This window comes from Physeter macrocephalus, chromosome 11 (assembly GCF_002837175.3).
Source record: "Physeter macrocephalus isolate SW-GA chromosome 11, ASM283717v5, whole genome shotgun sequence".
NCBI classification, from domain to species: Eukaryota; Metazoa; Chordata; class Mammalia; order Artiodactyla; family Physeteridae; genus Physeter; species Physeter macrocephalus.
The window spans coordinates 88,653,341-88,679,480 of record NC_041224.1 but is presented as its reverse complement, the minus strand read 5'-3'; the positions used below and the strand labels follow the sequence as shown (position 1 = coordinate 88,679,480).

The 26,140-nt window shown below is 43.1% G+C and overlaps 1 protein-coding gene across 2 annotated transcripts in view; it reads right to left on the bottom strand.

Annotated features, from left to right (window-relative positions):
• Nucleotides 1-15,531, bottom strand: part of HDC (histidine decarboxylase) — a 23,602-nt gene extending 8,071 nt beyond the window's left edge. Inside the window, exons 1-9 of one of the 2 annotated variants that reach the window (XM_007115918.2) lie at nt 15,495-15,531; nt 13,019-13,191; nt 9,404-9,517; nt 8,329-8,451; nt 5,898-6,032; nt 5,505-5,648; nt 4,970-5,036; nt 3,943-4,105; nt 3,777-3,867 (exon numbers count right to left, since the gene is read on the bottom strand). In XM_007115918.2, the coding sequence (XP_007115980.1) occupies nt 3,777-3,867; nt 3,943-4,105; nt 4,970-5,036; nt 5,505-5,648; nt 5,898-6,032; nt 8,329-8,451; nt 9,404-9,517; nt 13,019-13,191; nt 15,495-15,525 (1,041 nt within the window). In that variant the 5' untranslated portion in view covers nt 15,526-15,531. The remainder of the gene's footprint in view (nt 1-3,776; nt 3,868-3,942; nt 4,106-4,969; nt 5,037-5,504; nt 5,649-5,897; nt 6,033-8,328; nt 8,452-9,403; nt 9,518-13,018; nt 13,192-15,494) is intronic. The other variant, XM_024118309.2, reaches the window with a different exon arrangement.
• Nucleotides 15,532-26,140: the final 10,609 nt, after the last annotated feature.

Genomic DNA, 26,140 nt, shown 5'->3' with positions numbered 1-26,140 from the left:
GATTCACTTTGTTATAAAGCAGAAACTAACACACCATTGTAAAGCAATTATACTCCAATAAAGATGTTAAAAAAAAAAATTCATCCCAGGCTGAAATTCAAGATAGGGGCAATACGTTTTTTCTCGAAAAGAACCTAAGCTACCTTGAATAGCAGAAAATAGAGTTTGATTTCTCTTCCCCACAAAAATGTAAAGTATAGGGTTCAAGAGCTCAGATGCTGGAGCCTCACAGACCTGGGTTTCTCCTCCATCTCTACCTCTTACTTGGGCATTGCCCCCTCACTGGCTCCTCGTGAGACAAAGAATGAACAGCACATCCAGGGATGTGGTGTGAGAAGAACCAGGGTGAAGAGCTTCACAGGAAGTTGTCAATAAGTCCTGGCTCTTTAGATGATAAAAATGTGAGCCACAGATCACAATGGTGTTTCTGCCTAGAACCAAGATGATTATTATTTAATTTCACTGTCCTGACCTTATTTTTCCTGTGACGTTCTATGCTCTCAGGAGGACGCCAGCCCTCAGACTGCAAAAAACATCTATATCTCGGCCTTTGTTAGACTAAAACTGACCCTCTGTTCCTGATGACCAAATTCAACAGAGCTTAAAGTTCAAGGTTGCGGGCACCAAAGGTCTGAAAATTTTCAAACCAATTCCAAATCGATTTCTCAGATCTGTAAACAGAGCAAAGGGTTTAGCACACATTTGCAATTATTCTGATGAGTAGTGTGATTTCTAATGACCTCTTCCTCAAATGTCAGAAAGCATCACCACAATTTCTGTTGACTAAAAATAAATATTTTTCCCATCGAATATTTATCTGTTCCTCCACAGGATTGCCTAATCCTCAAAACTGTGCACACCTTCATCCTTTGCCCCAGTTTCCTGACCCAGGCACAGTTTGGACATGACCCCTTGGTTGATGGACAATGTTTCTCTATATCAAGCACTAAGCCTTTGATTTCCAAGCAAAAAACTCCAGGGCTGAGGACCAGCATGGGGACTTCCTTTTCCCTGTAACAGGGGGAGCATCAACTCCACCCTTTGTTAGATGGACACTCCAGATGGAGACTAATGAATGGATAATAGTGGCCCCTGAAAACATTGTTTTCCAGATGGTTACGGCCAATTGACTACAATAATTCACGAGCCAATTAAACGAGAGGCAGAGATGATTTTAATTTTGATTTCTTTACAGTCTGACCATATCCCCAGTTGTTCCTCTTGTCAGTATTCCAAAACCAATCCATGCTGACCCAGCAGGGTGGTTCAAGCAGATATTTTTCTGCTGGAACAGGAAATTTGGACATGGCTCTTCATTGACTCAAGCCATTCCCAAGTCTCCTCTGCATCCTTTCAAGGTTTTGCCGGTCTCACAGCCAAGAACAAGACAATTCCCCCTCCACTAGTTGGGGGGAGGAGAGGGAGCTTCCTGATGTCAGAAGAATCTAGCCCTGACTTTAGGTGGCTCCAGGCCCCGAGGGATGAAGTCCCTAAGTCTTCTCTCCCAGGATGCTGCTCTATTTCTGGCTCATCTCAAAATGGTTGGGTTTTTATTTAAAGCTTCAGCCACCTGGGTGAAAAAGAGCTTGGGGCAAGGGGCAAAGTAGCAGTGAAGATCCCCAGGATCATAACAGAGAGCAGCTTCAGTTTTCTAGGAGTTTCTTTGAGACTTAAAAATTAAATCCATAGGATTAGAGGTGAGGGAAGGAAAAGATAAAGTAGCACATTCTGGACCAGTGCTAAGAAAAGTATAATTTAATATTTTTATAAGTGATCTGGAAGAGAGAGAGCACTGTAAAATCTCCGAACTGATGGGAATGAACCACAAAAAGATCCTGAGATACTGTTGCGGACAAAAAACAAAAACACAAAAAAGTAACATAAAATCCAAAATGGGCCAAGGTAAGAAAATGCTCTTAAGTTACGATGATCCAAGTTCACTTATAGAAAAATGGGCATTGGGCTCCCCTGGTGGTGCAGTGGTTAAGAATCTAACTGCTAATGCAGGGGACATGGGTTCAAGCCCTGGTTGGGGAAGATCCCACATGCCGCGGAGCAACTAAGCCCATGAACCACAACTACTGAGCCTGTGCTCTAGAGCCGGCGAGACACAACTACTGAAGCCCGCGTGCCTGGAGCCCGTGCTCCGCAACAAGAGAAGCCACCGCAATGAAAAGCCCACGCACTGCAACAGAGTAGCCCCCGCTCGATGCAACTAGAGAAAGCGTGTGCACAGCAACAAAGACCCAATGCTGCCAAAAATAAATTAATTTAATAAATTTTTTTTAAAAAAATGAAAAATGGGCATTGTTTCACACTCAGGGGAGAAACCTAGAATTATCCCTAAAGGTATCTGGCCCTGGGGCTGCTGTGAAAATTTTTTTAATTAAAAAAGTGCTGAAAACACATCAGACAGGGCAGTGGAGATGAAAGAACCATTATTCTTCTATTTTTATTAACCTTTGGAGGGTCTTCCCCAACCACTACAAGCTTACTGCCTGAAATTCCAATAAAAAAGCTTTAAAAAAAAAAAATCTCAAGAAAGTTTGAACTGGTCCGAGGGAGAATAACCAATATAATCAAGAGATGATGCAGTGATTATTTTAGGACTAAAAGGGCAAGAAACTTTAGCCCAAGGAGAGAAGACAGAACTATCTCTTCACAAAGAATGACTCCCAGATGGCAGACATTGCTCTCTGTGCTTCACTGTATTAATTCATTTATTCCTCACAGCAAGCCTAACTAAGAAGCTAGTACTGTTATTATCACCCTCATTTTACAGATGAGAAAACCTAAATAGCTTAAGCCATTTGCCCAAGACCACACAAGTTAATAAATGGAGGAGTCAAAATTCAAACACAGGTCATCTGTTTTTAACCTCTTTGCTATATAATAAATCTCTGCAGCTTAAAAGTAGAGCTTTTAGAAATATCACACCTACCATTTATTAAGCATGTACCACATTCCCAGTAAGAAGTGATCTACATGTATGTTCCCATTGCAGCTTCACAATACCCTTTGAAATCAGTGCCACCTTGCCCATTTTGCAGATGAGAAAGTCAAGGCTGAGAGAGGTCCACTATGTCTCCCAAAAGCCCACTGCTGGTATGGAATTCCAAATCAAGCTTGTCTCACTCTACCTAGCCTTGGCCATGTTATATGTAACTTATTAGTTTACATCCCTGTCTCCCCTACTTAAATTAAAGGAAGGGCTCATCTTCAAACCGAGGAGTAAATCTGAAGAAGTTGTTTCCCCAAGAGATAGTACAGATTGAGAATGTGGGCAGGGTCGAGAGATTGAGGTGCAGCTAGTGGGCAAGGCAGGAATGCTTGGAGGCATCTAGAACCTCGGGAAGGATAACTATTGCCCCATCCCCACCGTGGAGCCTCCCACAGTGCCTCGATGGGGACAAAAGGATGAAAAGAGTTTAAGGAAGGAGCCTCTTTTCCTATCCATGGAAATTCTCCACCCTGCCCTGCTGCTAGGAAGTGAGCAGAGAAGATTATCCAGGACAGAGGCAGAAGGGAATTGGGAGAATTTTTAAATGCCACAAATACTCAGGAAACTCACATCCTACCTCAAAGGCTGGTTTCATTCTCTAGGGTTTTTAATGTTTTCTGGGTTTCATTCTATATGCTTAGGCACAGCTTGAAACCAAAGGTACACAGTGGCAATATTATGGGATGGGCTCATAGTGTGAGGGAAGGAGACCCTCATCAGACTCAGGCCGTTTCCATCTCAGAGGCTGCCATGCTGCCCGTTCCTGGCCACTCACCATGAAGTCGGTGGCCGCACCCGAGTCGGCGTGCCTGAGGTAGACGGGGTTCACGCTGAAGGTCTGCTGCAGCTTGTACTTGTCCTTGACCCTGTGGGTTTCCAAATGGGCATTAGTAGCTGAGGATGGCTTTCCCACAGGCTGGGAGCTTGGCTGCCACACTCACCAGAACCCAGTACAGTCAAAGTGCACCATCATCCACTTGGAAGGATTAAAGGTGAAGGAATCGGCGTACTCGATGCCCTTCAGAAACCCCCGGAACTCAGGGCACAGGAAGGCAGTGCCTGCGTAGGCAGCATCGATGTGGAGCCACAGCCCCTCGTTGGCACCTGAGGAGGCAAACATCACCTACTGGGGGTGGCACTGGGGGTGGGAGTGGGTTGCCACCAGCCAGCTAAAAGGCGTCTCTTGCCTGGCCCATCCAGCTCGGAGGCTGCAAGGGAAGGTCTGGGAAAGGATGCCCATGGTTGAATGAGACACGGAGGCATGTGGACATGGAGGGAGGGTGTCAGTGCAAGGAGTGGGGCTGAGTGAGGCAATGCCACCCCTGCAGGGAAAGCCTACAGAGCCTCACCCTGGCCTTTTCTCTCACTGACCAGAGGGTCGACACTCTCTTGGCCTCCACCCAGAGCTTTCTGGAACAGAAACCAACTTACCACTGGCCCAGAGAGCAATGTTAATGCATCTAATACAAATGTTAGAGAGGGGGTGTCTCTCTTTCCTAGTGGGTTTCTCGCTTGAGGATTTTGAACAATCACATTTGGGTTTCTTTTCTGCCTTTATCTCCCCCTCACCCTGTGGTTTCCCCTACCCTACTTTTTCATTTTCATTTTCTCAGCCTAGACTAGAAAATATTCCACTATGACTCACTCACCCTGTGTTTTGGATACGTCCTGCTTTGAGCAGATTTCAACATACAAGTGAGAGAGTGAGAGACCTGAGGTCCTCCCACTGTTGCCTCTGAGGACAGGATGCAAGGGGGTCAGCTCTAACCCTTGGTCCCATCACTGGGAAAAGCTGTGACCTGGCTGCCTGGAAGAAGGTACTCATGACCTCTGGTGGCTCTTCCTACGCTCTGTGCATCGACCACGGAGTGGCCAGAGAATTGCACTGAGCTGCTTTCAGGCTCTTGCTCTAGGGAACATTTTAAAACTCATTACTTGTCTTCCTAGCCAGACAGGGCAGACACTTACAGATGGGGCCCAGCTCTGACAGGCGGTCAAATGCACAGACCCCAGTGGTCCCCAGTGTGGCACAGACCTGGAGGAAAACAGAGGAAGTTAACATGGGAAGGTGGGCTCATGTGACACATTCGGCCTGAAAAAAAAGATTTCATCACAGATATTATCAACCCCATCCATCCCACTAGAACAGGGTATGTTTCACACTGTATTTTACCATGACCCACAGTAAGAAATACATTTTGTATAGCAACCTAGGACATATACACATGTGTATTTGAAATAAAAGTTTTACCAAACAATGCATATTCTCAACACAGGAACGTACTCTCATATCTTCCGTTCTATTTCTTTTTTTTTCTTCTTTTAATGTTGATTCTGACCCACAAAATTTATTTCCTAACACACTAACTCATAATTTGTAAAACATTGTATTTGAGGACCTTTCTGCTCTTGTTTGCAGCATGTTACTTACCTGAATTCTGCCAAAATTCCTTCCTCACCTCCCAGCTCTATCATTCTAAGCTCAGAACATGGTCTGACTTACAAAGACAGGTACCAAGCCCTGCTCTCTGTCCTCCTCGATGGCTTTCTGAAGAACTTCCCCTCGGAGTGAGAAGTTGTCATCTACAGGCAGAAATTTCATCTTGACCAGAGAAATCAAACCAGCCTTTTCCACCGAGGAGTGGGCCTAGAAGGACAATGGAAAGCTGTTAGCAGAGTCATTCTGGAATGAGCACTCCCAGAAACTGCTGAAACCAGACCAAGGGAAGCAAACACAGCATCTGATGTTTGTCTTCCCCCAGGGTTCCTTGGACAACCTCTGAGGCCTGGGCTGCCCTGAACCCAGCAGGCTCATGTCTACAGGGAAATCACTCAAGGACTAAGACTCCAGAAGCCAAGCCCTACCTGAAGGTTTGGCTTATGTTGGGCAACTCACCTGGTCGGAGGCATAGGCAACAAGCCGGGCGTTCAGGAAAGACTCATCCGCACCGGGCTCAGAAGCTTTTATTTCCAGGATTTTGTTCTTCCTTGCTGCCAGCAAGGCGATCAAGGTGGACTCACTGACTGTGCTCTGCAATGGAAGAAGGTTCCCAGTGGCAGCCTCTCCATGTATTCCCTTGGCAACTGCCCCAGGTTTTGTAGGGGTGTGTGTGTGTGTGTGTGTGTGTGTGTGTGTGTGTGTGTGTGTGTGTGTGTGTGTGTGTTTAATAGCTATTCCTGAGGAAGTACACAGCTCCTGCCTAAGGAGTTGCCCTTCTCCCCAGCTCACATGCTTATTCTACATTCTACATTCACAACTTCCTATGCATTCCTGGGACACCTCCCTCCCCTATAATTTTCAGGGAAGTAATGAAAGCAAATTTTCAACATCTTTATTAGGCCACAAAGACCAAAAAGAGAATGTTCAGAGAACGCTAGATACAAGTCTGCTTGTAGATATGTTCGCTCCCCATGTTTAAAAAAAAAAAAAAAAGAACTTTCAATGTATTAGGTGTGAAAATGGAGTTTGTTTCCACAGAGATATCCCAGAGAGAGAGGGTCCTGGCCTACTTGAGAGATAACTTTGGCCTCAGTTTTGCCGACGATGGCTCTTGTGACCTTGAACTAATGTTGCCCCTCCAGAAGGCTCGTTTCCATTTATAAAATAGAGAGCATCCCTTTAGCTGCCTACCATAGTGGGAGTATTGATTAACCAAAAAAGGGTTGGGTAGGATTTTACTCTGGCCATGATTGTGGGAATCCTGGGGGCCACCTCAGCAACTTCACAGAAATCTTGATGGTTTCTCATCATTCATTTGCTCAGTCTTTGGTGTCTTTGCTTCTTGAAATCCTTAGGTAACCTACAGCTGATTGCTCCCTGCTGAAAAGCCTAGAGACCGTGTCACAGGAAATGCTATAGACCAGATCCCACAAGATATTCAGTGGCTGAAAATTACTCCACAATAAGGAAGCCAGCAGAATAGTAATAATAATATAATAATACCACCTTCCATCTGTATAGCTATTCATAGTTCACAAAACACTTTCTGCTATCGCATTTCCTCCTCATCAAACCTGTGACACTTGTGATTCCTGTCTACCTATGAAAATAGTGATGCTCAGAGAGGTTACAGAACTAAACCAAGTTCATGTGGCTGATGGATACAGGAGAAAGCATGGTTTGGATTTAGACAGGGTCAGGTTTGAATCCTCATTCTTCCACTTACCAGCTGCGTGACCTGGAGCAAGTTTTTAACCTCTCTGAGCTTCAGTGCTCTTATTTCAAAAATTGGGGATGGCACTATTTACCTACAGGGTTCTTGAGATAATTAGATGAGAAGCAAGATCATGCCCAGCAGGCATTTAGCATGTTCTTCTAGATATAATAGTTGAAGCTATAACTATCTGCTAACAACCCAGAAGGTCCACAACATGCAATAATTTGACTTTCTTGTGAGGGTCAGATTTTAATCTTGGTACAAGACTGGAGTGAGAGAGAGTCATTTAGCTAGCAAATGGGCCCAGCAAACTTTCCAGTTCTCATCTCAGGGCAGCATGGCTATTTTTATTTAATAGAAGAATTCTTTGAATCCTCACATCCACGTTTTGAAGGAATTATTATTATTATTTCTCTATCTTATATATCATAAGATCAAGAAAATTACACATTACAGAATAATTCAAGAATTTGGGGGTTCTCAAAGGTCTCAGAACCAAACCCTCATGAATGTCAAGGGTTTATAGATGCAAAAGTACCTAGCAACGTGCACGGTCTACAGGAGGCACCCCTCAAGCTCCACTATGCTGCACTACTCTTGATAAAAAAAGAAGTATTTGAACAACTGTCATTTGACAGATATTCAAAAGACAGGATTATAAGACACATCGATCTCTATTGTTAATTTCTCTCACTGCCAAAAATCTCCTGGACCTAAGAGGGAGGGAAAGAAGTCTCTACTTGCTTTCTCTTTTCTACTTACCATAAGGTGTAAAATGGGGCAAGAGAGGGGAGATGTCAGATTATAAACTAAGAAACTTGAATCAAGTAATACTAGAAATGTGATAATGTGTTGACTTTTTAATTTTTTTCAAAGAAAAACTAAAAGAAGAGTGGAGACAGTCGTGGCCATGGTATAAAGGCAATGGAAGTCAAGATGGTAGTGGCAGCAAAGGTGGGAGCAGGGACTGTGGTGGAGCTGGTGGTGTTGGTGATGGTGGTGTCAATCATGATCGTTATGATGGTAATGGTGATGGTGCTGGCAGGGACGGTGGTGGTGTGAGTGACATGGGGGAAACTCCATGGAAAACATGAGAATCACCCGGGCGAGTTTGGCTTATCTTTCCCTACTTAGTCCCTATGCTAGGAGGAGTTTTGCCAATGGAGGCACCTGCAAGACGCCTCCCCCCTGGCTGCCAGGGTGGTGGTGCAGGAAGTGCTCTGGAAGTCCCAGCATTTTTGCCAGCCAGTCCATGACATTCATCTCCAGTTCTGTGCACACAGGGCTGGAAGCCTGAAAGAGGGAAAGCAATGTCATCTGGATTGCCCCAGGGCACCAAGATGTCCCCACCAGCCCCAGAAACACATCTGTCTCTGCCTTGACCCCCCCCCCAGGCCTGTCTTGTCCCTGGAGAAGGCATCACTTTTAGGTCCTGTGGCGCCTTCATCCTCTGCCAAACCAGAAAGGGGAAAGAATGTGGGGCTTTGGTTCATGCTCCTCAATGAGGTGGATTCTCCTGTGACTCCAAGGCCCGATGGAAAAACAGCCCTAGAAATGATTGTTTCCATTTGGCCCCCCAAGTCCCTAAATTACCCCTCTGAAAAGCATTCTAAAGGCCAGGGGGAAGTTTTAAGACTAAGAAAGAAAGCACTTCCTCCCGGAAAAGATAGCAAGTCTCGAAGCTTCCAACCCACTCCACCCACCCACCCCTACACACACACACACACACACACACACACACACACATATCCTATAACAGTTCAGGCTTAAAACAGAGAGCTGTTCTAGGAGGCTTGTGGCACAATTTAAAGCTGATTGGTGCTTAAGGGGTTACTAAGGGAAGCCTTAGGGCATATCCCTAACCCCTCAAAGACAAGAGCAAGGGGAAGGTTGTACCCACAGGCACCAAAGTGTTTAGAGAGTGTAACAAACTGTGGCAATAACCAGATCTTGGTCCAAATCTCATCTCTGTCTCGATGAACTATGTGGTCTTGGGGAGATAAATTACTTAAGCCTTCATTTCTTAATTCGCCCCTACAAAATGGGGCCACTACTCATAATTTCACAGGGTTAAAGAATAAGATGAGATCATTTATATAAAGCTTAAGCTCAAGTAATGTAGCCATTGTTAATATTTAACTTGAAACCCTGTTCAGAGACCCGGACAAAATATGTCTGCCCCAGGATTTCACTTCCTGCCATGTCCCCTTTTCCACTGGTTATAGCTGCAGCCATAGTTACTCACCCAGGTAAATCCCAAGCAGTTGATGGCATCAGCCAGCATGTCTCCCAGAAGTGATGGCCAAGAGGTGAGAGCTGGGTAGTAGGCGTGCATATGGGGGCTTTGCCAGTGTACCACCTGGAAGCAGAGCATGTACACGGGTGGCACCAGGGGCAGCTACCGGAGGCTTTCCTCTTCCAGAGACCCTCCCTGGCAAGGGGCAGCGTCCACTCTAGAGACTGGCTGACACTTTTAAGACAACCAACAAGTGACACAAATCCATAAAAGTAAGGCATAGTCACAGTGTTCTTGCTGCCCACGTTTCTCATATTCTGAGCTAGTTCATCAGTGGAGTTTTGCACACACGCAGAGACCAGAAGGGAATATGCAAGATGAAAATTGCTATGGGAATTAGAGTTGTGGATTCTGGGTAGTGTTTGCATTAGTCTCCAAAGCTTACCCCCCACACTGCTCCTACCCAGTAATAAGAGGAAGGGGAGACTGTGAGCTCTGGAAGAGCAGGTTGCTTGTCTCATCCAGTCTCTTGCAAAAAGTATCCAGAGTTCTTTGGGCATGCACTCTTGCAGAGGGCCAGTGTGCCTGGGTTCAAAGCTGTCCTTAGCTTCCCAGTGGGGATGGAGAGAGGAGACTAGAAGACAAAAGTGCCAGCCCGAGGGCATGGGAAACTGCCTCCAGGTTAACCCTTGAGCCCACAGTTAGATTAACCTGACGAAAGGAGGGGCCGGTGGACAGGAAGGGCCTCCTACAACTGCTCTCGGAAACATTTTCGGTGGCTCATTGGCCTCACTGATTATCTAATCTGGCTTCATCTCACTGTTCTACAATCATACCCTGTTCGTATCTGTGTTCATGTCTTTGAGCAAAGCTGTGTCCCCTGACAGGAAGGCACTTCTCATACAGACGGGAACTTCCAAAATCTGCTAACTCTTATAAAGCCACTAAATATTCATTTCCTCCATGAACCCTTCCCCAGGTCCCCATCTGCCTTTGATCCCTTCCCCCGAGCCCATGGAATGTTCTCATTCGAGATGTTTCACGCTACTGAAAACTCATGAGATAACATTTTAGTGTACTATCGAGTTATTCTGTGTACACAAATCCCTTTAACCCTTTAAGAGCAAGGACAGTGTCCTGGACAGTGTGTATGGTAGAAGGAGCATAAGATTTAAGCCCAAGGACACAGGTTCCAGTCCTACCCCTGCTATAACCAGCTGTGTGACCCCGTAGATTTATTGTGAAGCTAATGAACTTAAGTGTCAATGTCTCATGTTTTCATGGCTCTCTTTCAAGATCCAGTCTTAATTTTTTTTTCTTAAGCGGGGCGGGGGTCCCAAATTTTTCATCCAATTCCCACCTCATAAAACCAGGATCCTACCCTGTACCTCTCTCAACCTCAGTTTCTCATCATAAAATAAATCCTGTCTCCTGGGGTTGTTGTGTGGATCAGCCTGGGAGGAAATGTGTAAAATATAAAGCACTAATGTTAACGGTAAGCTAATCACATGGTGATGGACGTATCACATATCCTGACTTGACTCTTAGATAATCAGACCTCGTCCTCCAACTTTCACCAGGCCGACGGCGTCATAGGTAATGACAATATCTTCCACTTTCTATGCTTTATCTTGTTTAATTCTCACAGCACTCCTATTAGGTAGGTTCTAACATTATCCCTGTTTTACAGATAACAGTTGGGGCTGGTGGAGAGAGACAGCATCCCCATGATCACCTACACCTCATAGGGACAGATGTCAGAAACCCAGGGCTGCCTGACTCTGGAGCCCAGCACCTAAGCAGGATGGCACCCTGCCTTCTCCCCTTACTCTCCTCTCCCTCCCTCATGAAGAGTAGGTGGGGTTTCTCTAATCAGGGTTGGAATTAAAGCAAAAAGACAGTTTTTCTTTTCCTTGTGTCCAGGAGGTGGCATAGAGGGGAAAATTAATCCAGTTTTAAAGGAGGCGCTGACCCTAATGAGAAAGCAAAGGGCCAACAGCTTTCAGGCCAACTCTCAGAGGCTAGTGCAGCCTGAGAGATGAGATGAAAGATTGGGTCTTCATTATTGATGTGATTAGTGACAGTTATTTTGGAAACCCTGGAGAAGGACTTCCACCTCCTGGCCCTATCAAGAGGCAATTGTCTGTTCTAATAAGATACATAAGATAAGATAAGCCAGAGGAAGGCTTATCAAAACAGACAGATCTCTTGGCCCAGAAATGAGCCTCTTTAACCGCACCCCCAGCAACTGCTGGAACTTCTTTCAGTCAAAAGAATCAGCTCATTTCCATCTCTTCTGACAGCTGCTTTCAGTCTCACTACTAAATTACGGTTGGCCCCTCCACAGATTACATTTTACAGAATGAAATCCATGAGATAATCTTATCGGGGAGCTAACCTCCCCGGTAGAGTTTTACTGATACCGAAATTTTCAAAATATGCTTACGAAATAGGCTGAATGGTCAGAGAGAGATGAATATTTGGCTTTGTACAAACTTGCCATCACTTTCTGTGTTTGAAAGAAAACAGAAATATCTCACCCCCGCCTCCAGGTGTATTTCTGCCACATCTAAGTCCAAAGCTCTTTGGGGATGATGGGAGCAAATATCAAGTCATCCTGGGGAAGAGCTGCTGGACACACGTGGTTCATGACACCAGTGCCCCAAGCAGGGAGACCTGTGACTCTGGGAAGACAACTAACTTCTCTGAGCCTCAGTTTCTTCATAAAACATGGATCGTAAGGTCATTTGGGGATAAAACAAGCCAGTCTACCATGTGGCTAATACAGTGCCTGGCACGTGGCGTGGAGCACAATAAAAGGCAGCCCTTCCGTGAGAGGAGGATGGTGCGCTTTCGGCAGGAGCACCTGGCCCAGCTCCTGGTGGTCGGGGACATTGTCACAGCACATGGCAGCTTCAGCACAAGCCCCAGGCGTCAGCCAGCCTCTGTCTGTTCCCTGGCCCCACTAGCACTGTCACCAGGCTATGCCCCTTGTCACTGAGAGTATAGATGATTCAGGGAAAGTTCCTTCCTACTCCTGAAAAGCAGATCAATCAGGAGACCTCCCTTGGTTAGGAAGGACGGGGTTCCCACTTCATGGAGGAGAAAGGAGGGGGCTGACCAGGACTCGATCAGCTTCCCGGCCCACCCAACCTGACAACCGGGGTACCCTCGGAGAGGTGTGCTTTGGCTGCCCTCCTTCCCTTTGGCACGTCTCAGGATTCTGTAGGAGAGTTCCCTGGCTCTGCCAACGGGGGCTTCAGGGACCATCTCCCACCTCCTCTCTGCATCTTGCTCCCCACATTTGTCCTTTCCCCTCAGGCCCAATCTTCACTACTCACCTCAAACCATCTGACTTCCACTCTTCTGTCAGACAGGCCCTGGGATGCAGTCCTTACTCCTTCCTGCTCCCTACCCAACTCTACAGGTCAGCCCTGGCACCAGAAACCTAACTTCGGTCAAAGTCCCGGCCCTCCATATGCCCAGAAGACAGTCTGGGATGTCGGTGGCCAAGAGGCTGAGGGCTTATCTTAGGGTTACCCAAGGCTTTCCAGGCCCATCACCCCACCCCCACCCCACCTACACCTCGACATCCAGAATCACCCTGTGGTGACTGGGTCTCACCCCGGGCATGATGATTCGTTCAATGTCCCCAAAGATGCTGTCCCAGCTGTCGGGCTCCTCGGGTGCACTCTCGGGCAGCTGGGCCCGCAGGTAGCCAGGCCTCACATCCGGAGTCACCCGCCGCTCCTGCACGCTGCTCAGGTATTGGCAGATGTAATCCACCATCTCCTTTCCTACAAGGGAGGCAGAGAAGCCAGGCTCATGTCCCCTGACTGGGCCTGACCAATTTGTGCCCATCGCCCTAGCATCCGGGTCAGGAGACTGGGTGAAGAAGGAGATGGATTCATGGGCTGAATGGCGGAGGGTCTGACCCCCAGCACACAGCTTGTCTTCAATTAAAAAATTTAAAAGTGTGCAAAGGAGTGAATGAATGATGGAGGGAGTGTGTGACTCTATAAAAATGAATAAGAGCAAAAATCTCCAAGGCATCAAGCTCTAACACCAAAGTAAAGGATTTCTTCTTCCTCCCTTTCCCTTTTCCATATTAATCTTAATCAGCTCTCCCACCTTTCTTTTCTTCTCAAAAACAGAGGGTCTATGCGTTCATCACCTTACAGATTCAGTAGAAACGCTGTGGCTCTTTCTATCCAGAAATTGCACACACGCACACACACCCCCTATACTCCTTGTTGGCACAGATGGCAAGCTCCCACACTAGGTTCTGATAAAAGGTAAAAAATGTATTTGTTCACCATTCGCATTGGACCAGTAATTCCCCACATTTTTGGACCCGTGAACTTCTTTGAGAATCTGATTAAAACGGTAGACTTGTATACACACAATTTTGTGTGTAATTTCTGAGGTTCATGGACTCCCCAAAGCACAACCAAAGGCCCAGACTAAGAACCCTGCACTAGCCTGAAATCTTGGGGAAATGCAGGGCCATGTCTTAATCAATTTATCTCCCTCGCTTCTACCTCCACCAATACCTCAGTACCTAGAAGAGTTTTCAGATGCTCAACAAATTTTATCAAATGAATGAATAAAAGAATAAGGAAGAAAAACAGCCAAGTCGAATACTTGAAGCCACTGCAAATTATCTATTCTTTCTTCCCTTTCATTTCTCCAGGAAAGGGTCTCCGTCTTCAGAGCCTCTGTCTCTTCAGCTCTGTCTCTTTTTCTCTCTCTCTCTCATTGCTTCTCTTCCTCTCTGTGTCTGTGTCTGTGTGTTCATCTCTCCCTCTGTTTCTCTCTCAATACCTATCACTCCTCCTTAGTACTCCCTAGCCTCCTTTTCCCCCTGCAAAAGAGGGAGAGAGAGTGAGAGAGACAAGGAAAGGGAACCCGATGTCTTCCCACTGCATCAGCTCATGCAAAATTCTTATAAGCAGGACCAGTCCCAGACAAAACTGTGAAAACTTCCAGCACGCTCTCTCTTCTTTGTGCTCTCCTCCAACCCTCCAATGGCCCGATGGCTTTCATGACTGCAGCAGCCTCCCTCCAGAGCTCTGAGAGCCCTGGACCTAGCCCTCTACTTACCCAGGGACCGTACGGAATGTTTTTGTGTTCCACTCACAGGATAAACATCCACAGGATAAACATCCACAGCTGATAAAACCAGCTCTCGGCTGAGTGCCCTTGGAAAGCAATGGAATAAGCTAATGTCTACTGAAGTGTAAAGACTGATAGTCATTCAGCCTGGATGGGAGTGGAGTTTGGAGGAGAATGGATACATGTATATGTATGGCTGAGTCACTTTGCTGTGCACCTGAAACTATCATAACATCGTTAACCGGCTATACTCCAATATAAAAAAGTTTTTTTTTTAAAAAAAGACTGATAGCCACTTAGTAAGTTATGTCTGGGTAGAGGAAAGAGAGGAAAAGTTGGATTTTAACATGGGACCACGCCTTACAGTAAAGAAATTCTAGGCAAAATAACCTACTAGAGGGGATGAGGATATACAAATTTATGGAGAGAGAAATTATAAGCAACTACTTACTTTCCCTCTTAGGACAGCCATGCCTGAAGACAAGATAACCATTTGGTTTTGCTCATCACACAAGGCTTGAGACAGAGTAGGTGCTCTTTAAATATTTATGGAATGAATGACTAAATGAAAGAACTCTACAGACAGATTCACACATAGAGAAATGAAGAGGAAGGAAGATGAGATTTTGCATGACTGCAGAAGACTTAGGGAAATTCTTTTCTGCTTCAGAACATGAAAAATCCCCCTTTACCCATTTAGTATTTCAGAAACCCAAATCCCCTATTCCGTGGGAAAGAAGACAGGAAAAGTCTGGCACAGTAGTGTGGACGCACATGAGAGTTGGTGTATGAGGGGGAGGATGAAAGAGAGGTTGAGAAAAGTTTTAAACTCTGACCCCACATTCCCTTCTCAGGAAGAATTTTGTGGAAGCCAACTCTCAGAAGGCAATTCTAACACTCCAGTCAAAAGATACCCCAAAATCTAAGCAGCAGTTCTGCTACAAGAGTGGCAGTAGGGAAGAGGGCCAGGGATGCCCGGGCTCACCTCTCCTTCTGTACTCCTCAGGCTCCATCATCTCCCTGGGGCTTGGCTCCTTCTCGCAGACAACACGGAGGAGGTGGAGGGTGTGCTCCTGGGCAGCCCGTGTGCGCCCTTTATTTAAAGGGTTCTCCTCTCCTCCACCTTAGCTCCGCCCTTCAGTGGCCCTTCCTCTAGGTTTAATTAATTCCACCCCTCCTTCCCCCAGTCCTTGCTGGGAACAGTGACCACAACTTTAGCTGGTCCAGAGATCTAGGATAAAAGGCACTTCTAAATTAAACAGTGCACTTAGCAGGCAGCCTCCAGGTGGATATGGTAAAGAGCCCTCATTTCTTTCTGGTCCCAGATTCATACAAGAGATCCCGAGCCTCACACAAAGCTCCCAGCTCAGTAGCCCAGAACAAAGGCAAGAGTGTGCAGAATAAGTAGCAAGGATTGTTATTATCATTCGGGCCACTGCGTCCCTGTCCATGGCAGGGAGGGAGAAACAGGCACTTACAGCGATGCTGCTCTTCTGGCCACGCTGTGCTCAGGAACAGGCAGATGCTATCATCTAACACGATGGATTTTTGTTGTTGTTGTTACTACATAATACTTACTGCTGTAGAGAGATCAGAAAACGCAGATAAGCAAAAAACAAAAAAATAAAAATTGAAATATCACCCAGATTTAACACATTTAGCACTTAAAAGGCTGTGTATGCATGTGCTTGTAAAGGGATGTGCAGAAACTATTGTGGGGAGGGGAAACACTACTCTTGGAGCTTTATTTCTGAGTAAAAAGTGATCGAATGCTTTCAGGTTGCCAAAGAGAACAGACTATTTGGTTTGTTTCCAATCTTCATCTTCCTTGTCCTCTGGGTGGAATTTGATGGTTACTCCTTCCAAGGCATCGCCCCTCCTGCTCCACCTGCCACCTCTGGCTGTTTGTCTCCTCCATCTGGCCCTTAAATGTGGGCATGCTTCAGGGGATTGCCCTCCTCTCATCTTTCTTCCTCGGTGGCCATATCCATTTCTATGACTTTAAATGCTACCAGGTGATATTCTTATAAGTATAAACCCTGTGTCAAATTTATACCATGAGGCCCTCCCAGTCTTCTGAGCTCCAAAACCTTACATCCAATTGCCTACCTGACAAATAAGCTTGCGTGGCTCTTAGGCACCTCAAACTTAACATGTTACAAAACCAAATTTTAGTCTTTCTCCAAAAATCTGCTTCTCGTTCAGCCTTCCCCATCTCAGTTTATTGTATCTCCATCCATCCAAGCATCCATCCATAGGTACAACAGAATATTATTCCATAATAAAAGGGAATGAAGTACTGACACAAGCTACAACATAGATAAACCTTGAAAACACTATGCTAAGTGAAAGAAGCCAGTCACAAAGGGCCACATATTATAGTATTCCATTTATATGAAATGTCCAGAATAGTCAAATTTGTAGAGACAGAAGGTAGATTACTAGCTACCAGAGTTTGACAGCTAAGGGGAACAGGGTATGGGTTTTTTTGGTTTTGTATTGGAGGAGGGGATGGTAGTGATTAAAATGTTTTAAAATTATTGTGATGGTTACCAACTCTGAATATACTACTGAATATACTAAATGCATTGAATTGGACACTTTAAATGGGGGGATTTACTATGACAAAGGAGACAAGAATATACAAGGGAGAAAACAGTCTCTCCAATAAGTGATCCTGGGAAAACTGGACAGCTACATGTAAAAGAATGAACTTAGAACATTCTCTTACACCATATATGAAAATAAACTCAGAATGCATTAAAGACCTACATGTAAGACCAGAAACCATAAAACGCACAGAAGAAAACATAGGCAGGACACTCTCTGACATAAATTTTAGTCATATTTTTTTGGATCTGTCTCCTAAAACAAAGGAAATAAAAGGAAAAATAAACAAATGGAACCTAATTAAACTTAAAAGTTTTTGCACAGTACAGGAAACCATCAACAACATGAAAAGACAACCTGATGAATGGGAGAAAATATTTGCAAATGATTTGACCAGTAATGGGTTAATATCCAAAATATATAACTCAACATCAAAAAAGCCAAAAAATGGGCAGAAGACCTGAATAGACATTTTTCCAAAGAAGACATACAGACGGCCAAAAGGCACAGGAAAAGATGTTCAACATCGTTAATTATCAGAGAAATGCAAATCAAAACCAAAATGCAGTATCACCTCACACCGGTCAGAATGGCTATCATCAAAAAGTCTACAAATTGGGCTTCCCTGGTGGCGCAGTGGTTAAGAATCCGCCTGTCAACGCAGGGAACACGGGTTCGAGCCCTGGTCCAAGAACATCCCACATGCCTCAGAGCAACTAAGCCCATGCACCACAACTACTGAGCCTGCGCCCTAGAGCCCATGCTCCACAACAAGAGAAGCCCACGCAGAGCAAGGAAAAGTAGCCCCCGCTCACCACAACTAGAGAAAGCCCGTGTGCAGAAACGAAGACCCAATGTAGCCAAAAATAAAAAATAAATAAAATTTTTAAAATAAAATAAAAGATTCAGATTTTTCTTAATTAAAAAAAAAGTCTACAAATAATAAATGCTGGAGAGGGTGTGGAGAAAAGGGAACCCTCTTGCACTATTGGTGGGAATGTAAATTGGTGCAGCCACTATGAAAAATCATATGAAGGTTCCTTAAAAAACTAAAAGTAGAGCTACTGTATGATCCAGCAATCCCATTCCTAGGCATATATCCAGAAAAAAAGAAAACTCTAATTTAAAAAACTACTTGTGCTCCAACGTTCATAGCAGCACTATTTGAAATAGCCAAGACATGGAAACAATCCAAATGCCCATCAACAGACGACTGGTTTAAGAAGATGTGGTATATAAATACAATGGAATATTACTCAACCATAAAAAGAATGAAATATTGCCATTTGCAGCAACATGGATGGACCTAGAGAATATTATGCTTAGTGAAATGAGTCAGAGAAAGATAAATACTATATGACATCACTTACATGCAGAATCTAAAAAATAAAGCAAACTAGTAAATATTAAAAAAAGAAAAGAAATAAATGGGAGGGTTTAAGGTATGGCAATCTCAATAACACTCTTGATGAAGACGGAGAAGGAGAAGAGGAGGAGGAGGAGGGGTAGGGGGAGGAGGAGGAAGAGGAGGGAGAGGAGGAGGGGGAGGGGGGAGGAAAAGGAGGAGGAGGAGGAGAGGAGGAGGAGGAGAGGAATGCCCCAGGAACATAAGGTCTTTGGTGAAAAAATGTCCTAGTGGATCTGGACTCCACTGATATTGTCAATAGTATAAATCTTTCCTAGGAGCAAGAGTAGGAAAAATAGTAATATTGACAGTGATAATAGCTAACATTTATTGAGCACATGAAAACCAAGTTAGGAACTTTAGATGAAAAAGTATCAGTTATTTTCTCTTCAAGTGTTGCTCTGCTCCATTTTCTCCCTTTTATTCTTCTGCAACTCCAATTATGCCTATGTTAAACTTTTTACCTTATCTCATATATATATAATATTTGTGTATATATATTACATATTATATAATATGTTATATAAATTATATTTTTATATTCTTTTCTTTGTTTTCCATCTTCTTTTCCCTCTGAGTTTCAGCTTGGAAATTATTCTCTGATGTATCTTTGATTTCTTTCTTTAGATGTTTCTAATATGATGATAAACCTGTTTATTGATTTCCTAATATCAGTTATTATATATTTTTCAGTTGTAGAATTTCCATTTGGTCTTTTTTTTTCACAATTCTTATCTTCAACAGAGGACACATCCAGATATATAAAGAACACCCATAAATCAATTTTAAAAGACAGTATACCCAATAGAAAAATAGATAACAGATTTGAGTAGGGACTTCTTCAAAGAGGATATCTAAACAGTCAATAAATATGCAAAAGATGTTCAATCTCATTAGTCATCATGGATGCTACCACAAAACCCAGAATGGCTAAAATGAGAAAGACAGCAAATATCAAGAGCAATTGGCTCTCATACACTCTGGTGGGAGTATAAATTGAAATAATTATCCTGGAAAATATTCCAGGATAATATTCCATCAAATTCCACCCAGAGGACAAGGAAGATGAAGATTGGAAACAAACCAAATAGTCTGTTCTCTTTGGCAACCTGAAAGCATTCGATCACTTTTTACTCAGAAATAAAGCTCCAAGAGTAGTGTTTCCCCTCCCCACAGTAGTTTCTGCACATCCCTTTACAGCTCTTCCAGAGCTGAACATATTATATGTATATATATATGCTATAACCCAGCAAGTTTACTTCTAGGTACTTAACCAACAAAAATACTTTTAAATGATCAACATAAGACTGTGGAAGTATGCTCACAGAAGCAGTATTCCTAACAGGCAAACACTGGATTCAAATGTTCATCACTGCTACGGGTAAATACATCCAGAAAAAATAATAATAAGTTGCATCCAATCCTCACACCATGTACCTTGACAAATTCCAAAAAAATTAGATTTAAATGTAAAAAATAAAAGCATAAAATTACATGAAACCATCACTATAATCATGGTAACAGACAGTTTCACAGGTGTATGCATATGTCCAAAGTCATCAAATTATATACATTAAATATGCACATTTTTTGGTATATCAATTATACCTCAATAAAGCTGTTTAAAAAATGACAATGAAAATTACATGAAGAAAATTTAGGTGCTTTTCTGGTTAACTTCAGAGTGAAGAATATCTTTCTAACTATGGTTCAAAAGCCAGAAACTATAAATTCAACCCAGGGACTTCCCTGGAGGTCCAGTGGTTAAGACTCCGCACTTCCAACGCAGGGGGCGCAGGTTCAATCCCTGGTCGGGGAACTAAGATCCTACATGCCGAGTGGCACAGCCAAAAAATTTTTTAAAAATTAAAAAAAAAAAACATAAGAAAAGTCAAAAGACAATGACAAACTGAGGAAAAATATTTGCAAGTCACAGCACAAGGGCAAGAAGAAAAAGACCAGCACTCTGACAGAAAAAATGGGCGAAGACTGGTAAGAGAAATTAGCATAAAGGAAAACACAAAACCCATAACTGAGAAAATCAACTTAAATCTATACTCAACTACATATCAGAATAGCACACCCCCAGTTTGCTAATACAGCCTGTGGGCAAGGCTGTAGGGAAACGGGTGCTCACATGGAAAGAGAGGTGGCAGGGCAATCTGGAAATATCTACCAAAACTGCAAATGTATACCTGCCTTTGACCCAGCTATTCCACTTCAGGATATCCTTGTACATGTGTGAAAAGACAAGCGTACAAGGTTCTTCTTTGCAGCACAGTTTGTAGTAGCAAAAGATTGAAAACAACACAACTGTCCATGTCTAGGAAACTAATTAAACCAAGGCACATGCACACAGTGCAACTCTACAAAAAAAGGAGTCTGCTCCAAGGGATGAGGAAAACAGCACGGTGCAGAACAGAGTGTACCACTCGTGAAAAAAAAGCAGGGGGAAAATGAGAATGCAGACTATAATTGCTTTTATGTGCCCCACACCCCGTGCAAAAAAAAGAAAACATTGGAATTATTAGTAAGCAATTATTAATGGTAGTTACCTAGAACAGGAATTGAGCGGATGGGCCCAGAGGTGGGAGGAGGACTTTTCACAGGTACCTTTTATAACTTTACTTTTTGCTGTATTTATTTATTTACTTTCTTATTTACTTACTCATTTAATGAGCATTTACTACCTATTAAAATTAAACTAAATAATTTTTTAAATGTATTTACCTTATTTATTTATTCTTGACTGCGTTGGGTTTTCGTTGCTGCATGCGGGCTTTCTCTAGCTGTGGCGAGCGGGGGCTACTCTTCCTTGCAGTGCCCGGGCTTCTCATTGCGGTGGATTCTCTTGTTGCGGAGCATGGGCTCTAGGCACGTGGGCTTCAGTAGTTGCGGCACGCGGGCTCAGTAGTTGTAGCTCGCGGGCTCTAGAGCACAGGCTCAGTAGTTGTGGTGCACAGGCTTAGTTGCTCAGCGGCATGTGGGATCTTCCCGGACCAGGGCTAGAACCCGTGTCCCCTGCATTGGCAGATGGATTCGTAACCACTGCACCACCAGGGAAGCCCCAAACTAAATAATTTTTTAAATAATGAAATTATAATAAAATTTAATCTTCTTAAAATGGCCTTCAAGACCTCGCATGACGTGCCTTTTTCGCCGAGCTTCTCCCTCGCTCACACCCCCTACTCCCTTTTGCCACAGGCTCAGGATCTCCTTTTAGCTTCTCAAATAGCTCAATTTACTCTCAATTTATTTCCCACCTCATGGGCTGCTTGCCTAAAAGGTGCAAATCAAAATTCAGCTTAACAGCTCTCGTCAGAGGCAATAATGATAAGGCTGGGCATCAGGATCGGCTCTGTGGATCCCCCCATGGATTCCTTTTCGCAAAGGAAGAACAAAACATTCCCGGTAGTTTGTTCAGAGGACACTTGGCAAAATCTGGAGACATTTATCGTTTTTAAAGCAGAGGAGGGAGGTGTGATTGGCATCTACTGCGTAGAGGCCAGGGATGCTGCTAAACACCCTACAATGCACAGGACAGCCCACAACAAAGAACTACTCAGCCTAAAATGTCAATAGTGTCAAGGTTGAGAAACCCTTGTCTCTTTGAAAAAAAAAAGGAAAAGAGCTAGGGTTAATTTCTGACACTCATTACTTGGGGAAGTTTTTTTATCTCCCTCATTTCCCTGTCTGTAATATAGACACAATTAGCATTATTTCATTTTTTCTTAAACTTCATCTAGAAAAATTAGGAGCTCTGATACACAAGGAGGAGAATGTAAAACACCTCACCATCCAGAGAACCAGAGCTGATTCTCACCCATTCATTCAACAGGTATTTGTCAGGGACCTTCCTTGTGTCCGGCACTCTTGTGAATGCTGAGGACGTCACGGTGAACTCCTCACGGAGCTTACAATCTGGTGGGACAGAGAGAAAATAAACAAAGGAAACACATAATATGTCAGAAGTTATAAGTGCAAGGAGAAAAAAAAAAGAAAGAAAGCCAGGGAAGGGGTAAAAAGGGTGTAAGACAGGATAAGTCAGAAAAGATCTCCCAGAAAAGGAGACACTTGAACAAAAGTCTGAAGGAGGTGAAAGAAGGGACCTTAGGTATATCTGGACAAAAAATGCTCTAGGTAGAGGGAATGGTACATGCAAGGTGGTACGATGAGAGTGAGCCTCTTGTGTCTGAGGAACAGCTAGGAGGACACTTAGCTTCGAGTTCAGTGATGGAGCCAGAGGCTAGGAGGAAATGGGGTCAGAAAAGTAATAGGAAGAGGTGGGTCAGATCAGGGAGGGCCTCTCTAGTCATTATAAGTACTTTACCGTTTCTTTGAGCAGGAGAGGAAACCGTGAAAGTATCTGAGCAGAGGAGTGACATGAGCCAGCTTCATTCTTGAAAGAGTCACTGTGGCTGTTGTGTTGGGAGTTGATTTGGGGGAACAAGGAGTCAGGCAGACCAGATAGGAAGCAATTATAATTATCTAGAGAAGAGATGATGGTGGTACTAATGGACCAGTGTGATGTGATCTGACTATAGATATATTTTGAAAGTAAGACAAACAAGATTTGCTAATGGTTTTGCAGATGTGGGATATGAAAGAAAGAAAAGAGTCAAGGGTGACTTCAAAGTTTGGAGCTGAGAAACAGGAAGTTGAGAGGAGTTCAGTTTTGAGCACGTCAAGTTTGAGATGTGTATTAGAAGTGTCAGTGGGACTATCAAGGGAGTAGTTAGATGAGTCTGGAGTTCATGAAGAAAGCCTGGGCTGCAGACACAAATTTGGCAGTCATCAGCCTACAGATATTTAAAACCTTGAAACTGGATGAGATCATCAAGCTAGTGAATATTCAGGTAGAAATACAAGGATGTTGTGTCACGTAGCCTTCCAAATACTTTTGTATTTAGAGTTCTCACACTTTATTCTCCACTCCTGCCCACTCATACTGCCAGTTTTCCTCCCCATCTCATCTCACCTGCCATACTCATACTCACATTGTATGCCTACTTGTAACTCCCTCCTTGTAACTTGGTGTATAGACTCGTCACGCGCGCACACACCTCACACTTAGACATGTAACATAAAATTTTTGAAAATATAATCATACTGCATTCAAGGAAAAGAATGTTTAACATTTTAATGGTTGTATAATATTCTATCACGTGCATATACAGCAATCTTCAACCAATCCTGTATTTGGACAATTAAGTTTTGGGGTTTTTGCTTGTTTGTTACTATTAATAAGAATGAGGTAGAACAATTTTGCCCCTTAGATATTTCCTTAAAATAAATTTCTAGAAGTAGAATTGCTGAGTAAAAGTTCTGGTCGGTTTTACAAAATGACTTCCAGAAAGATAGAGTAAGTGTATCAGTGTTTCTCCATCTCTCCACACATAGGGACAGTGACTTCTGTTCTTTTAGATGTGAACAGATTATATAAAGTAAAACTAAAAGTTGTAGTAACAATTCTTCTTTTATACAATTTGCTGTTTGGAATGTTTTATTAAATTCTGCTTAAGAGAACTGAGATGTGAAGTCTTCCACATTTGGTCCATCCTTCCTGCTTATAGCTGAATTTAGCGAAAAAAAGAAGTTAATGGTGTGTGCCTGAAAGCCAGGCAACAACAGAAATAAAAGCCTGGAACTCCAACTTCACTGAGAAACTCCACAGAGAAGTATTATGCTTGTCTGATTAACGGGGGGGGCGGGGGGGGGGCGGGGGGGGTGAACTTCAAATGAAGTGGTGCAACTGTCACTAAGGAAACGAGATTTTACTGGAAACAGAGGGATTACTAGGACTTAAGACAGGGAGCTGTGCCCTCCAAGGAACTGCTTAGAACTAAGGAATTGGTTTCATTTTCAACCATGCATTGAAAGGGGATTTTTGTGCCCATCGTAAGGGTATTTTGCCCTCTGAAAAAGCACTGGGTACAGATGTGATACAGATGTAGGCTAGGGTTAGTCTACAAGAGGCTACATGATAGGAGGGAAAAGGAAGTCCAACTTCCTCCAGGGAGCAACCAGCTGTACAAAGAGCAATCAGGCTTAGCTGCTCACTTAGGAAGGTAGCATAAGGATGGAGTTGACAAATACTGCCTTAGGACATCAGAAAATCACACCTTTTTGTCCAGAGGGAGAGGGTGGGGCTGGGATGACTCACAGTCCTTTATATACCTTCAATAGGTTCTATCTCTTCTACATATTTCTTCAAAATATACTTAGCAAATGTTTACTATGTACTGACCACTGTACCTTGAACTTTTAATACACACGATTAGATTCAATCTTCACAACCTAGTGAAAGCCATCTTCTATCTCATCCTTGAGAAACTTAGTCTCAAGGAAATTGAAACAATTGGCTAAAATTACACAAAATAATAATTGAAGGGGCCAGGATTTGAACCCAGGATTATCTTATCCAATACCCATGTTCTTTCCATCACACCAGGCTGCTTCTCTCAACTTTGGTATCCACAGACCTCTAGGATAAGGGGCTAGTGGAATTTTAATTTTTGGAGGCTCTGCTAAATGCTTCTGAACACTTTAGTACACATTATGTGCAATAATCCAAACACTCATTGTCCTTTCAAATATAATTTAAAACACACAACTATAAAATATCAAAAGAAAAACTTAGTGTAAGAATGGAAAAAAATTACATTAAGTAGTACATTACATCTTCTAAAAGTGGTTTAAGTGTGAAAATTAAATCTTTGCCTCACTAATTATCTGGAAAAGCATATATTATAAAAAGGGGACAGTATTCAGCTAAAAGAGAAAAAGATTCAAGTTGTAAATTAAAATTCCATTCCACCTTTAATAGGCTCCTTGAGTGTTAGATCAATATAACACTTGAAATTCTAACTCAGCCTGGTATTGAGAGTTGCACATAATAGATACTCAGTAAACATGTACTAACTGAGACCATTAAAAAAAAATTTTAAGTCAGACAGTGGGAGAAGATATTTACAACTCATGCAACCAGCAAAAGATTAGTTTCCAGAAAAATATTAAACTTCAACAAATCAATAACTACCCAATAAAAAACAGGCCATGAACTAGCAATTCACAGAAGAATAAATGCTAATGGACCAGAAACAACAGGGAAAAAATGTTCAGCCTCACTAATAATAGGGAATTGCAAATAATGAGAACAATTTCATATCAATGTAGGCTCCAAAAACAGTGTGATAATATCATGTGTTGGTGAGATGTGGGGAAATGAGAATTCTCATCACTATTCAGAGCCACTCTGGAAAGCAATTTGACAATGTCTGGTAAAATTGCCTACCCTCAATCTAACAATTCCATTTTCTGGGGAAACCTAGCACATGCATGCACATAAGAAGATAAACATATGAGGATGTTCATTACATCACTACTTATAATAGCCAAAAATAGGAAGTGACATATCTATACATAGAACAAAGGATAAATACATATGGTATATTTATTTAATTTTATAAGTCAAAATGAATGATTAGATACTCAGATATGAATGTCTAAAATATTGATGAACTGAAAAAAATCAATATGCAGAATGACACATGTATAAAATGATAACTTTAACAAAGTTTAAGAACCACAGAAACCTTACCCTATATTTATGAAAT